The 16,807-nt window shown below is 31.8% G+C and overlaps 1 protein-coding gene across 1 annotated transcript in view; it reads left to right on the plus strand.

Annotated features, from left to right (window-relative positions):
* Positions 1-16,807, plus strand: part of LOC129220365 (ras-related protein Rab-23-like) — a 46,271-nt gene that overhangs the window by 13,620 nt on the left and 15,844 nt on the right. The window contains exon 2 of the mRNA XM_054854773.1: positions 12,572-12,676. Within this exon, the coding sequence (XP_054710748.1) occupies positions 12,644-12,676 (33 nt within the window). The 5' untranslated portion in view covers positions 12,572-12,643. The remainder of the gene's footprint in view (positions 1-12,571; positions 12,677-16,807) is intronic.

Consider the following 16,807-nt stretch of genomic DNA (forward strand, 5'->3'; position numbering starts at 1 on the left):
AAAAATTTTCCAAAGTATCGTATTTTTCCCAAATGGCCCCCACAGAGAATTCTGTCTGGATCCGCCCCTGTTTCTCAAGTTGTTAGTTTTTAGTTTTTGACCAACTTTCATCACAAATTATTTTAAAGCAAGCACTAAATTTAGTTAACGTGCATTCATGATACAAACACAATGCATCAGGAACAGAGTTAGAAATAAGGGGTCGTTAGTCACATTTTTAGATCAAAAATTGAAATTTAACACTAGATTTGCAAGCCTAAGAGCCTAATAACACCTTAAATAAGACACCTTAAATTTTGAATTGCATCCACGTTTTTCTTTCCAGGCTCATCATGATTGAGATCCGCTACTGACGAGAAAAATATATTTGTAAAGTTATTTCAAAATACAAACGATTTTGTCTCAGTAAAAAATGATTTTCTTTAACTAAGGTCAATATCTTGAGTATTTTCAAACCATATTTGGTGACTCTCGAAGAAATTCTGTTTTTTCCAAAAAATATATACTAATATTATGAATCGAGATGAATAACCATTTAAAGATACAATGTGTTGCTGGTGATGTTACAAAAATGTGTCAAAATATGCTTCATTTTGATTTGTAAAAGAATTCCTCTGGGGTACATTGAGTGTTTTACGTCCGACGCCAAAATGTGCAGTTAGTTATGCTGAGCCAATAATTTTAAAGCTACATACTTGTATTTTTGGGTACAAAGTAAGAAATTCAATCTCTTTTATTGTTTCCTATTTTCATTTTGTAACAAGTGAATATATTTTACTAAAATCTAGGTGTCGGACGTAAAAATTTTTTACGTCCGACACAATTTACGTCCGACACTGTTACATTCCTTTAAACAACATATGTTTTCAACTGTGTTTCCCCGTTTTTTGCCTTTAACTTCAAAGTTAAAGTGAAACATGCATAAAAAACAACTTAGTGAATTTATTGTATATTACTTTTAGGGTTGATAGGGGTGAGTAGGACCCCTTTTATGAAAAGGTGTGTTGAATGAACTTGATTAAGATCAATTTCGGCAAATTTGCCAAAACTATAAGTGGCAAAAGATATTGGAAACACTAAATGATTGTGTCTTTGTAAAGTTGACTAAGGAAGAACCATTATTAACATTCAACCCATATAAATCTTGATGGTTTTCTTTCAGGTAATTTTCACTAATAACTAATCACCAGCTTTTGTAGCTGAACTATCAATTCCTACTATGTCATCATAGTTGTCTTTTATTTCACTAATACAAATATTTCATCAGAGTTGCTTTTGATTTTCAAATCCTCACTGTTATGGGGGGGAACCACTTACCCCATAGTGTGGGGACCTCTTATAGCGAAATTTTACGGGATATGTGAGGCCCCTCCTCTAAAGCCGTTTTTAATACTATTTTACTAAAAAATTCTGATTGCAGTATGCACTTTAAGATAAACTCTACTTGAATGTTTAATGATCATAAAATAATAAATGCTAACCAGGAAATACTTCTTAGAAAAATGCTGCTTAAACTCGCCAAAAAATATTTTTCAGATTTTTTTATTTGACTAAGTGTCTGACCTAGAAAAAAATTCCACGTAATCCAAATATATGCAAAACTAATCACTGTGATGAACAATGACATGATCAATGTAAAAAAGTGTAAAAACCATATGGATATTTCAGTTTTTGGGGGTGACCCACTTACCCCAGTGTCCCGCTTCCCCCAATGAACCCTACTTTTGAATTTACTTGGTAAATTTTGTTTCAGTATATTTAACCTATAATTTACATATTTATAACTGTAATCATTGTTATGTATTTACATTTAAGAGCAATAGTTTACGTCCAATTTGAACAATTTACGTCCGACACCGAAAATTTACGTCCGACACCAAGCTAAAAATATTTTTTAAATAATTTTATTCCTTATAATATCATTTGAAAACTGAAATATGCTTCAATCATAAGTATACTTTAGAGTTATGCTGCTTTTAAAATTAAAATGTAAGTCAATTCACAAACTTTTAATAATTTTTAAGTGAATCATCAATTTTACTATTTGTGTTTACGTCCGATACCAACTCTTTAAAATTTTTTAGTTTAAACTTTAGGCATCTATTTTGAAAAACTAACATAATTTTTTATTAAGTGGGATGTAGTAAGTTTCTCTTAAATAAATTTGATCATTTTGGAACAGTTTATATTTGGTAAATGGAATCAAAACTGAGAAATTTTCCTTCATTTTTTACGTCCGTCACCATGGAATTGCCCTTCAACTTAATTATTAGTAAAGATATAAGCAGTTCATATGTTGGCTACTTCAAGGAGAGAAGAAGTATTTGCTCCTCTGGAAATTTCCCTTAACAGAAAAAATAAAGTGTATGGAAATAATTAATGGAAATAATAAAGTCAAAGTTTGTAATTAAGAACTCATAATTTTTTTATGATAACTAATTTATTTTAAATTAATTGTTCCCTTTTTTCGAAAAAGGGTCTCCCAAAAACTTATGATGACGTGTATACTGTACTATTCAAGTTTTAGGCTGCAATGTTCAACGCTGCTTACAGTCATGCTCGATTAAGATATCGGGAGCGCTAGACCAAACGCAACTTTGCAGCAAGTCAAGCGTTACAATTTGAGCAAAACAGTTTTAGATATTTGGGGACCCCTAAAAAGCTGGAGCCCGTGACCGTGGTCTAGTTGACCTATTCAGTAATCAGGCCCTGCTTGCAGTCAATACACATGTAATCACTAGTATAGTTACTTTAAATTATTTGTGTTTTTAAAATGTTTCTTGTACCCATTTGACTTGATATGCACAATTCTATCTAGGCAATTGTAATTTGTATAAACATTAATGAGAAAATAGGGTAAAGTTACCAGTAACAGACAAGGGTCCAGTAACAGACAGTCATAAGTTTTGTTTTAAATAATGAGCTTTTTATGCAAGTAAAACTCATGTTACTGTGGCCCATGAATATGGTGCAGCCATCTAATGTTGTCATCAGAGTGAATTTTATGACCCAGTTGGTATTTACAAGGCAGTGGCAGGTTATGAGCAGCCAAGCATCCATCATGAGGTCAGCTGGTGTTTCATATTCATTTGGATTTAATAAGACTTTCTTCTTCTTCGCTGGTGCTACAGCCTATTGCAGGCCAAGACCATCTCTTGAAGTCTTTCCCACCTTACCCTATCCCCTGCAATTGCCCTCCATCGGTTCACTCCTACTTAAGGGTGCTCTTCACTGAGAGTCTGAAAGATTCGGATCTAATGTTAACCTATGGGGAAAGTTGGAGCTTGTTTTACAAATTCCTGTAAAGTTTTCGGATCCGTTTTTTTTTTCTGAGTATTTTTCAAGACCATGTCTGTTTCTTTTAGTTTTTACTTTTTGATGTGTCCATTCTCCGATTTTTTAAAATTCGAGAAAAAATGAATTTCTTCGAAAACGAGGTACTGTTGGACATTTCGCTCTGTAAAACATCTGCAACTCGTGCTATCGAAATTTTAAGAACGCCCTGACACGCAAAATATTTCCAGCTCTCTTTTGAGATCTTGTTTGAAATAATGCGACCATTTTTTAAACAAATATCATGTTCTAACTATTGAAAAAAATTTCAAAATACGTTCACTTTTTGCATTTGCCCCGCCCTAGAATAGTTACCTCCCCTTTTTGAGGGGTAAAAGCTAATGGGGTGTAAGATTTATTACCCTCTCATTAGTTCCCCTCAATGACCTCCGCTGGACGTTCTTTCTTCTTTCCTCTTTTCCTAAGGCTTTCGTGAAGAATCAAGTGCTTTTGAAAGTGAATCCATGTAGATGCGTGCTATTAGCTGTTAAATTCGCAACATCTGCTTTTTTTCAAATTTGTGGTTTGAAAAGAAATAGATTTGAAAGGAATATTTCTGAGTCAAATTGTTTATTTACAATATAATGAACATTGTTACAATGCTGTCGAATGCGAAAAGTTGACATTTTTCCCTTCCAGTGGAAAAATATTTTTATATATAGATTAAATCGTATTCCAGATACTGGGTATTTTGCATCGTTTTACATGTGTTTTATGTTACTACAAATGGTACACACATAAAGTGCTTTCCACAGCTCAACAAACATTTTTGAAAATTATTTGTGTCTTTAAGAGCCTGACTCGTCAAATTTCTTTAGAAGGTTTGGGAGGTGGAAAATTCAATAGCGGAAAACATTCCGTACACCAACATACTCATTAAATACATAGAAAATCATGAAAAATATATTAGCAATTTAATATGATTCAGTTAATGTAAAAAACACACCGTGGTAGAATTACTAAGCATTGTATGTATTAGTTTTAATGACGTTTTCAGCCTTATGTTGCCGACAAAGCTAACTAAAATGTGAACAATATAGAATGGGGGTTACAAGTTTTCACTGTTTTCTATTTTCATTCTCAGAAGCTAGATCAACATTTTAATACAATGTAGAAAAAATTAATTACAGGCATAAAGGTTTTCAGGTCACATAAGCACCCCCCCCCCTTAAAAAACATCATTAAAGATCGTCTTAAATTTCGTTTTTATGGCTTTAATTTCAAAAAATTTCGGGAAGGGAGTTTGTGAAAAGTCCTTCTAAAAAAAAAAAAAAAAGAAAAAAAAAGTCGTCTAAAATTGCATTTTTGGATTTCAAAAACCTGCATGTCCCCAACGTTAATAAAGATGGCCTACAATCATGTTTATAACACTTTAAAAATTTTGCCTCCCCCCCAATATCACACTAAGACTGCGTTTTTAGACTATTTCGAAAAATTTCGGGGAAAGCTTCCGAACTCCCCGTTTCCTAACAGAATTGAAGAACCTGAAATTGTGTTTTTGGCGTTTCAAGTTCAAAAATTTGCTGGTGGAAGATCACAGGACCTCTTACTTACTTCCAAATACTACCAGAGATCGTCTAAAAGTGCATTTTGAAAATTTTTATTTTCGAGAAAATTAAAAGGCATAGCCCCCAAACAGAGTGCTTGGGAAAATAGGGAGTATTTCTGAGTAAATAGTATGCTTACGATAAAGATCATGTTAATTAAATATAGAAATGGTTCCCTCTCCTAAACAAGAAGCTAAATCCTTTCTCTCGCTGTATTTACATATTACTAGGAGTCAATAGAATAGAAAATGTGGGATCTCAAAAAAGATTTTTGTTCTATACGAATGAAAATTACTTGATAATCATTGGATTAGAACATTCATTTTATTCTGTGACTGAAGACAGGATACGATAATTTTTCGGCACAGAAGTGCGTAACACAGAACTTAAAAGAAAAAGTTTGTCTTGTTTTTTTTTTTTTAATTGTGAACCCTTACTTGTACCTATAATTGCTTTCCTAAATGTAAGCTGTTCATTTTCATTTTTGTTTCAACTTTATGTATTTCCTGCAAATCTGTTTCTTGCCTTTTTTTTATTTTTTATTATTGATTCATTAAATGCAAGATGCATGAAAACGAGGCAGAGCGATAAAAACTTTAAAATCTGGCAGAGCGAGGCGTTGAGATTTTTTTCATCTAAGTATTTCGAGTTTTTTTTTTTTTTTCAGGCAGATATACATGTAGATAATATTTTCGTGCCTTCTGAGAAAAAGGACAACCCTTAATATTTATTATGACAACTAACGAGGATCAGACACCAACAAGACTCATTAGAAAATTTTAATAAAAACTCAATGTGTTGAAGTAGAAGCACTATATACACTATATGACCAAAAGCATTGGGACACTTTCAAAAATTCACATGTTTAGGGATTTCTCGAGAAATAATAGACCAATTGCTCTATAATTTGTTTCGCATAAAATGTATACTCTAGTTGTCATTTTCCAATAAAAATTAAGTCTGCTATTCATTTAGGGGACCGACAACAAATTGAGTAAAAAAGTTTTTTGATAATTTTTCATTGCAAATTGCTGGGAATAAGCTATAATTTTCAGAAATGAGTTAAAAATCTATCAAAAACTTATTTTTATATTTTTGTGAAAGTATCTCTTATACCCATGGAAATATAAGCATTTCTTTCAAAAATGCAAAATTTTTTTGAAGGTTTTCGCCTTATATTACGCAGAGTATTTCGTCAAACGTTACTAAACTTTTAAAATATTTGACAGCATTTTAGAGAAACATAATAATAAAATTTGAAGTTAAAATATTGAAAATTTGTTGAAATATGAACAGTTAAAGCTATTAATTTTTCACTGCGCAGACACGAAAGATAGCAATTTATAACGTTCATAATTCAAAGCTCAGATACATCCTACAATCCATGAAAAAAATTCCACCGCAATTTCTTTAAATTTTAAAAAGTTATCAGCAATCTAATGAGCCGAATTTCTATAATTCTAGGATAGGCGACGAATGGTAAGGAATTGTTAGCAAACTGGCAACACTTTCCTGCCATCGTTATAGAGTGATTCATGATAAGAACAGATTATTTGTTGCTGGTCCCCTAAATGAATATCAGACTTAATTGTTATTGGATTTGACGTCTGGAGTATACTTTTCATGAGAAAAAAATTACAGAGCAGAGAGCAATTGGTCTTTTATTTTTTGAGAAATCCGTAAAATTGTGAATTTTTGAAAGTGTCCCAATACTTTTGGTCATATAATGCATGTAATACCTCATGTATTTTGCCGAATTTAGTAACTGGGAATCTGAGACTCTAAAAGTGCTAGGTTTAGTTTTATTGCAAAATTTCAACGCAAGATAGTTTACAAACATTGAGAGTGGGGGAAGGAGTAATTTTTGCCTTTGAGCTTGGAGCAGGGTGAGCACCCTTGTATACAAAGATCAGAGAAAAATCTTTAATTTTTCAAATTCAGGAAATCCTTATCCGTAGCCGTCCGCGACTTTGCCGTTGTTATGCTCAATTTGAAAGAACTTTCACCGTAACAACCCCTTGAGAAATGCTATCGTAGCCTTCTCATCTGCATATAGTACTTAGATAAATAAATAAATATTTTTTCAAAAAGAAAAGGATTCAAAGATAAAGATTAGGGGAATTTTCTGGTCACCAGTGGTGAGAAAAGGCATTTATAGTAGCCACATTTTTTTCTAGTCGCCACTACATTTGTAAAACAGGTAACTAACCAACAAAGTAGTATTTAATTTAGCACTAAAATATAAATATTATCAGTTCAAATAAAGGTTAATGTAAGTAATTAGTGGCATTAATGTTTATTGTACAATCAAGTATTAACTATGCAAAGAGGATCTAGTTTCATTTTTAAGAATGTTTTCTGCTAACTCGGATGGGGTTGGGGAGAGTGGCAAACAGGCAGAGGAAGTGAAAGAATTTCGCCAACCGATAACTAGTTAGTCCCCACTTTTATTCGGCACTCGATTTTTCAGATTTATTAAGTAGGATCATCCATTTTTAAAGAATATTTTTTTGTTAGAATTTGGAGTTCATTTCGTTAAAATTCAGTGTGGTCATGTAGGCTATCTTTTTTTTTCTTTCCTTTTTTGATATTATCAATTTTCAATAACGAACATTTTTCTAAAAATAAAACAAATTTATAAATTTATTTATTGCAAATATTCATTCATTCGTTAATTTTTCCTAGATGAGATCAGGAACCGTATTAATGGGGAAAAAAATCTTCGTTTCAAAAATTAATTTTAGTGCGAATGCAAATAAATTAATATCACAAGCGGGATTGCAAAATGCCGCGCCTTTTACACTGAGTAATTTTTCTTTTACCTATGTAGTCAAGACTCAAGAGGGAAAGAACTAGAATTTCCTTGGAAGGGTCTGTAAAAAGCTGCGGTTTCATTTCGCCGTCAGCTATTACCTCCTTCGACTACTCTGCACAGCAGGGGAGCATCCGGTCTGTCCCCCTGCAAAATGTGACAGGTCACATGATCCACACTTTCATCGGCCACCGCTCGTTCTATTGGTTGTTGAAGTGTCAACCACTTCACTGATGAACATTGCTTTCGTTTAAAGAAAAAGCCCATTTTCAAGCGAGATCGTTTTTCTTCCCCACTGAAGAGCAGCCTTAAGTCCTTTTCTACCCCATCCTGCCATCTGACATGGGGTCTCCCTCTTCGGCGTTTTCCGTCAATGTTGGAGAAGGTGACTCTTTTTGTGGGGAATGCATCTACATGTCAAAATATGGTGGCCCAGCCACCTAATGGGAGATGCCTTTATAACCTTTAAGATGTTAGGTTCACCATACTTTTTGTAAATTTCATGGTTATAAGCACTTCTCCAGCAGTTATCTTGTTTTACTGATCCAAAAATCTTTATTTAAATTTTTCTCTCAAAAATCAATAAAAGCTCTTCTGCCCTGTTGAGAGCCAAACATTCACTCCCATACAGGATAACAGGTCTTATCAATATTTTATATAGACTTATTTTAGTTTTAATGCTAATGGGCAATTCCATGATAAGGTCAACCAGATGATCAAATTTTCAAAATTAAAATTTCTAAACAAATGAGGCGTCATTTTAAAGGTAAAGAGTTGTATATTTTGAAATGCCTGTTTAAAATTTGATCATTTCAGTTATAAATAAGTTACAGAAGGTTAAACTAAGGTCAACATCTTGAGTATTTTCAAACCATATTTGGTGACTCTCGAAGAAATTGTTTTTTCCAAAAAATACATACTAATATTATGAATTGAGATGAATAACCATTTAAAGATACAATGTGTTGCTGGTGATGTTGCAAAAATGTCAAAATATAATTCATTTTAATTTGTAAAAGAATTCCTCTGGAGTACATTAAGTGTTTTATGTCTGACACCAAAATGCACAGTTAATTATACTGAGCCAATAACTTTAAAGCTACATACGTGTATTTTTGGGTACAAAGTAAGAATTACAATCTCTTTGATGTAACCTATTTTCATTTTGTAACAAGTGAATATTGTTTACAAAAATTTAGGTGTCGGACGTAAATTTTTTTTTACGTCCGACACTATTACATTCCTTTAAACAACATATGTTTTCATCTGTGTTTCTCCTTTTTTTGCCTTCAATTTCAAAGTTAAAGTGAAACATGCATGAAAAACAATTTAGCGAATTTATTGTATATACATTTAGGGTTGATAGGGGTAAGTAGGACCGCTTTTGAGAAAAGGTGTGTTGAATGAACATAATCCAGTTGATTAAGATCAATTTTAGCAAATTTGCGAAAACTATAAGTGGAAAAAGAAACTGGAAACACTAAATGACTGCGTCTATGTAAAGTTGGCTAAGGAAGAACCATTATCAACATTCAACCCATATAACTCTTGATAGTTTTCTTTCAGGTAAGTTTCAAATAACTGATCACCAGCTTTTGTAGCTGGACTATCAATTCCTACTAAGTCATCATAGTTGTCTTGTATTTCACTAATACAAATATTTCATCAAAGTTGCTTTTGATTTTCAAATCCTCACTATTAGTGGGGGAACCACTTACCTCATAGTGTGGGGACGTCTTATAGCGAAAGTTTACGGGGTAAGTGGGGCTCCTCCTCTAAAACAGTTTTTAATAATATTTTACTCAAAAATTCTGATTGCAGTATGCACTTTGAGTTAAACTGTACATTAATGTTTAATGATCATAAAAAAATAAATGCTAACCGGGAAACACTTCTTTGAAAAATGCTTCTTAAACTCGCCAAAAAATATTTTTCAGATTTTTTTTTTCACTAAGTTCTCTGACTTAGAAAAAAAATTCCACGTAACCCAAATACATGCAAAACTAATCACTATGATGAACCATGACATAATGTAAAATAGTATAAAAACCATCTGGATATTTTAGTTTTTGGCAGTGACCCACTTACCCCAGTCTCCCACTTCCCCAATCAACCCTACTTTTGAATTTACTTAGTAAATTTTGTTTCATTATATGTAACCTATAATTTACATATTTATAACTGTAATCATTGTTATGTATTTACATTTAAGAGCAATAGTTTACATCCAATATGAACAATTTACGTCCGACACCGAAAATTTACGTCCGACACCAAGCTAAAAATATTATTTAAATAATTTTATTCCTTATAATATCATTTGAAAACTGTGAAATATGCTTCAATCATAAGTGTACTTTAGAATTATGCTGTTTTAAAAATTAAAATGTTAGCCAATTCACAGACTTTTAATAATTTTTAAGTGAACCATCAATTTTATGATTTGTGTGTTTACGTCCGACACCAACTCTTTAAATTTTTTTAATTTATACTTTAGGGATCTATTTTGAAAAACTAACATGATTTTTTATTCAGTGGGATGTAGTAAGTATCTTGTAAATAAATTTGATCATTTTGGAATAGTTTATATTTGGTAAATGGAATTAAAACTGAGAAATTTTTCTTCATTTTTTACGTCTGACTCCATGGAATTGCCCTAATGTAATTTGAATTTAATTGGTTTTTAAGGCCATAGAAGCACCTATTAGCCATGGGTAGCCTGTTTTTAATCTCAATATATAGGGTCAGGTGGGGTGAAATGGGTCATGCTGTATATTTTTATTAATAAAAATTTTTGGTCGGGCTGAATTTTTCTCAAACTTTACACAAGTTATGAGAGGCTTTTTGGCTACAACTCTGATTTTTAAAAAGTTTCTGTGTAAATTGCTGGGAGCGCTACACTAAAATTTGTTTTCTCAAGTCACATGTGAATTTTTAGGAAGCCTGACAAACTTTGTAAAATCTTCCTATACATTTTTTTTCTCTTGAAATCCTCATGTGTTATCAGTTAGAACAGACTTTCATCTACAATTTGCAAAAAAAGGTAGGAAAAGTATCAATTCTTTCTTCTTTTGTTGCCATTTTCATGTGGTGGGGTGAAATGGGGCATAGTTAGGCTTAGAGAATTTTAATTCATAATGAGAGTAAATTGACTTTTAAAATCCATAAATTGGTCTTAAACAGAAATTTAGAAGATTTTTAAATGTAACAAAAATAAAGTATGTATTATTAATGTGTAGAATTCAAAAGCTAAACTTGCCATCCATATTTACAACCTATTACCAACCTACTCTTTCCTAATTCAAATTTTTTATTTATTCAATGAAAATGCCTGGGGTATATGTAAGAAAAAGGGAAAAGAAATATTCAGACTCTGATTAAGAGGCTGCACTAATTGAAGGTGGTTTAGCAATTCCTGCAGCTGCAAGGAAATATAATATGCCAAGAGAAACACCAAGGAGATTGGTCTCCGACACACAAAGTCAAAATGGTTCGGGTGGACGTACAATGCTAAGTGAAGAAGAAGAAAGATGTATTGCTTCAGCTCTACAAAGTGTGGTTTCCCATTTGATAGAAAGATACAATCACTATTGCTAAGGTTTTCATCTTCTGAAAAATGCAATTGTGGCACTATTGGCATAGAGCGCGTCAGGAATTTTGAAAAAAGGTCGGCATGCCATTTGTGTAAGAGGAAGCCAGAATTGCTCATGAAAGCAAGTGCCAGGACATCTTCTAAGAAGCAGCAACTGAATGAAACCCAACTCTTGGATGAAGAAATGTCCGAGTTACTCATGCAAGAACCAACACCTGGGAAGTGGGCTCTTGTCTAATACAAGGGCAAGAAATCATCAAAAGAATTTGTTGATCACTTGACAGAAGTCAATGACCAGGATTACAACAGCGTAAATTTTCTATAAAAAGCCAACTCATGCAAATATTACATCTTTTCTGAGTAGGAAGATACCGACATTGTTTCTAGATGTCAAATTCTGAAGACATTGAACGAGCAGAATTCGATTGTTGTGGACATTATATTTTTGGGTTTTAGTTCAAAATATTTTGGTGTTGAATAAGTTAAAATAAATAAATGGTTCATGGGAAACAATTTCTTTCAGCTATTGTACGTGTTTTGGTAATAATTTCTTAGTTATTGTATGTTTCTATTGCTATAACCCATTTCACCCCATTAAAACCCATTTCACCCCACCATGGGGTGGAATGGGTCAGATACTTTAATTGCAATTCTCAGATTATCAATGACAACAAATTTCAATGAGAAGCAGCATAAATTAAAGGGGAAGAATCAAATGTAAAGAAGAAATTTTTTAAAAAGTACAAAAAAAAGTTTATGGGTTTGCAAATGGCATCATTTTAAAAAATAGACAAAATCCGCCCCGTTTCACCCCACCTGACTAGGTCATTTAATAAGGCTTAGTTCCAAAAAAAAAAGAAATTTTGCACATATTGAAGAGATAAGAGGAATTCTGTCCATTACTCTTCCTTTCCTCATCCCTGTTGCCTGTTATCAGATTTTTCGATGTCGATTACTGGGGATTGGACCTTTTTGTAAAAGTAGAGCAAATAAAAGCAGAAATAACTAATCAAAGGATCCAGAAGCAGCCAAACGTTAGATAAGATGTTGTTGCATGAGAGAAAAACAGTTTAAAAAGTCTAAATTCATTAAAAGACCCAGGAAATTGAGTTAACCTGAGAGCTATGTCTTAAGCATTTCTGTGACTGGTGCTGTTACACTAGTACCTACACATAATTATTTCCATCAGTGTTTTTATATAAATGTATTTTTTTTGAAATTTACCCTGTCTTTTTGTTACATTCCTTATGTTATGTAATAGTCATGTTTCGTTTATTTTTTTCTCAGGTTCCAAAGTTTTAAGCAATGATTATTTTAATTTCTTGTACTACACAACTATGATATGCTTTATACATTGTCATGAGGGAAGAAGATTTCGAAATTGCAATCAAGGTATTTATTTTATGGTGTTAAGAAAATTTTGAATTTTGCAACTTTTATGTTTGTGTAATTTTATTTTATTTTTAGAAATCTATCCAGACTTTTCAGATAATGTTTTGTTTTTTATGAGATTGAAAAATCTGCTCTAGTTTTGTGATGAATCAGGTTCTTCAAACCAGGTTCCTATTTTTATTAATTTGAAAATAGAATCCTGTGAATTCAAAAAGATTAACATCTAATGAATTTATGCATCACATTTTAACATTTATGTTGAAATATACTGCGTGAATAGATTTAAAAACTTGCAGCGTGAAAGGATTTAAAAAAAAAAATATTCTATACACTCTTAATAACAGCATATATTTATATCACTTGTATATTTAGAAATAATACAGTTTATTTGAGCTTTAAAATATCAAGATTTGTTTTTGAAAGAAATGTAATTTTTAAAATGCAACAAAAATTAGCAAAGCCTAGAAACAGTAACTTTATGATGAAATATTTTTATGAAGGACTGGTTTTTATGATAAAATATTAATTTGTTAAGGGACTGTTTGTGGACCTAAAGTTCTTTTAAACAGACCCTTGATTTTTATTTATTTAAAAAAAAAAAAACTTCTAGAATTATGTTTCTTATAGAATAAAGGTGGGACATCGCTGGCAAAACATCGATGTTATAGATTGAAACATCGATGGTATTGATACATCCATAGAAAATGATGGATGTTTTGAAACATTGATCTTTTTATCAATGTATAACATACATTTTTGAATATACTACTCTAATCTAAGCAATACAAAAGAATACATACCCGACGAATATATAGAAAATAATGAAACTCAAATAATGAATACAATTTAATAAGAATAATTTGGCAACATCTTGATATTATAGTGGGATATAAATTAATAATAAGACGAGCACCAATTAATACAAACTAGTTATAGTAATGAGGAAATAATTTCAAACTGAATGAAAGTAAATTTACATCAAAAAAGAATCTAAGAAAAAATGTATCATAGAACTTATTGTCAGTGGAATGATGAGAAAAAGTTGTGCTAATTATATTTAAAATACAAAATTAATTCTAACAATTATTTTTAAGAGCAAGAAATATGTGTTGTACTGTTAGTTAATAATTAAACACAAATTGTAAGTAGTAGAAGCATGACTTGTTGGGGGAAATCAATAATTAACCTTGAATATTGATGTTGACAGTTTGGAGAAAAAAATGTTTGTTTACTTTGTCCCCCAGAAGCGCATTTCTCTTTTCGCAGACTATCCCACCAGTCAGAGAAACATCTCTTTTCGTTGAAACAAAAGTTGCCATCACCATCAAATACTTTAAAGCAACTTTTACCAGCTCTGAATTTTTAAAGTTATAGTATTCACCGTAGTAACGTATAGGATTTTACTTTAGTTTAAGAACTGGAGCCTTGAAATAGACTGCAAGTTCTGGCACCAGACTACCAGTATCAGGTTCTTCCAATAGCTTTGACCTCTTCCTCTATAGTTAACCTTCGACTGTCTTATAGTGATCTTCTCAAAAATCATCCTCTACACAGAAAAAGTGATGTTATAAAAGGGATGCAAAAAATGATTTTTTTTTTTTTTTTGGCAACTCCATAAGTAAACTTAATTACCTAGCGAGAAAATTGGAGCAAATTTTATGAAAATTTTCCATTAAAATGCAAGAACATCAACATAAAAAAAAACATTGAAATCAAAACATTGAAAGTAAAACATCGATATTTTAACAAAACCGTTGATGTTTCTAAAACACCGACATCGATGTCGCACCCCTATTATAGAGTAAAATTGTTCAGCACTTTTAATTATAACGCTTTAGTTGTTAATTCTTCTAATGTTGTTATTAGTGAATTCTCATAAGCAATTGAGCCATCATTTTAGGTCATGAAGGTAATCTTTTAAAAGTTTTCATACCCCCCCTCCCTTGGACTGGATTTCTGAAGGATAAGTCATATGTTACTTTTATGCAAAGTTACATCAATATTTGCTACGGGGAAAAAAAGCTCTTTCTCTCTTCATTGCATTGCATGAAACAACTCCAAAAAGAAAAGAATCCTGATATACTAATATCATATACAATCAATTTTATCGATAACTCAAATCTAAAGGGACTGACGAAAAACTTCGACTTATCGGAAGTTCGACTTGCCGCTAGTTTCAGTTTTTGACATTTTAATATTAAAAACCATCAAATATTTTTATTAATATATACATATAACAGACAAAATTACAGAACTTAAAGTTTTTTTGCACAATACAGTAAAACCTATCTACAATGATACTGTAGAGACCTAAAAAAAAATATTGTTATAGACAGGTTATCGTTATAGACAGTTTGATTATTTGTGCTAAAATTTTGCACAATTGTTGTGGACAGTATTGTTATACACAGGTTTCACTGTATGTAGTTTCTTCGTGAAGAGTTCTGAAGACGAAGTTGTGTCTGATCTTGCACTTCTCCAGTTATCCAGCACTGGCGTGGAAATTTTTTATGTTCAGTAATATAGCTAAATTCATTGCTTTCTCACACAGTAAAAACCCACTTATGGGAATTTCATGATCGTAATTTCAATACTGCTGGAACCACTTGAATAGAACTGGTTCTACTTCAGGAAAGGTGCACATCTTCATTTGTTTCAATTTCAGATTCATGGATTCGTACCGCTTTTGAAGAATCTTTCTTTTGATGTTGGATTCCTTTCAATGCCACAAATAAGATTTAGTTCACTTTCTAAATCTGAGGTTTTTAGCTTTCACTTAGACATCTTTAATAGTAAAAACAAATCTTCCTCTTCTGTCTCTTTCTCGAGAACTCATCAGCAAATGATTGAACTGAAGAATGAAAGGAAACACATCATAACTTAGATCAGCCTTTGAATAATGGTACAATTAGTTGAGTTGACAACGTGACAGCTTAAAAGCAGATTTGTAGTCCAGCAACATGTCTAAGTGTAAACAGTACAGTACAACAACAAGCTATTCTCGTTTCCGTACATGTAACTCTTTTATCGCACATTGACTCAACAGGTGATCTTGCTTTAGAGGTCTAATGTGCAGGAATGGCAAGTAAAAGTGAATGAACTTTTCTCTCCTAGCCACTTGTTTCTTTCTTCCTTTTTTTCTTCATTCTTTCGAAATAAATTTCGAGTCATCTTTGAAAAAACTTTGAGTTGAAGGAAGTTAACTAAAGGTCAAGATCTAGAAAATTTCTAAGTGGCCAGTGGCCACTAGAACCAAAAAACTTAGTGACCACCAACTGTCACCGAGTTTTGAAGTACAAATAGGGAGGGGGGATTTTTACTACTTTCATATAAAAAACAAAAACAGATATGTAGAACTTTACAGAGTATGTTTTAAAAGCTATAAATATACATTTTGGTTTATTATTATTATTTTTTAAATAAATAGATAAACAAATCAATGAGAAAACGGCAGGAAACTGCATTTTAGTTGAAATAGTTTTAGTTCAGCGCAAAGCCTCTGAAACAGCAAGGATCAAATACAATTTTGCGGATAAAATTTCACTTTTCTAAAAAATAACTAATTTTTTAAAAAAGATCATGATTTCTGGCAATTTTTATGTAATTTTCAGTAGTTTGCATTGAGATAAGCATCCAATTCTGTTTTTGGCTGGGCAATTAATAGTCTTGTCTACTTTTGTTTTGCGAATGACCAAACATAGCTACTACACAAAAAATTATAGATAGATTTTTGAATTTGTTGCAAAAAAGTAATTATAAATAATCAAAAAACCCAAAAAATTATAATTTGAATGAGAGTCAGTTTTTAGCACATTAACATTGAAGCAATACAGATAAAATAATATTCTAAAGATAAAATTTGAAGGAAAAAATTTTGCGTTTTTCAAGAAAATAATTATCTGGGGGAGGAGGGAGGTATGGCACATTTTGCAAAATTTTCAACAGTTTGCATTGTATTGCAATAGATATCCAATTCTATTTTTGAAAACTTAGGCACTTAAAAGAATCTTGTCCACTTCCATCTTGGAAGTGACCAAATCTGGCGACTGTGCTAAAAATTAAGATTTTGGTTTTTGAATTTGTAGCATTAAAAAAAAAATCCCCATTAAACATCAATTTAATTGGATTGTT

This window comes from Uloborus diversus, chromosome 4 (assembly GCF_026930045.1).
Source record: "Uloborus diversus isolate 005 chromosome 4, Udiv.v.3.1, whole genome shotgun sequence".
NCBI classification, from domain to species: domain Eukaryota; kingdom Metazoa; phylum Arthropoda; class Arachnida; order Araneae; family Uloboridae; genus Uloborus; species Uloborus diversus.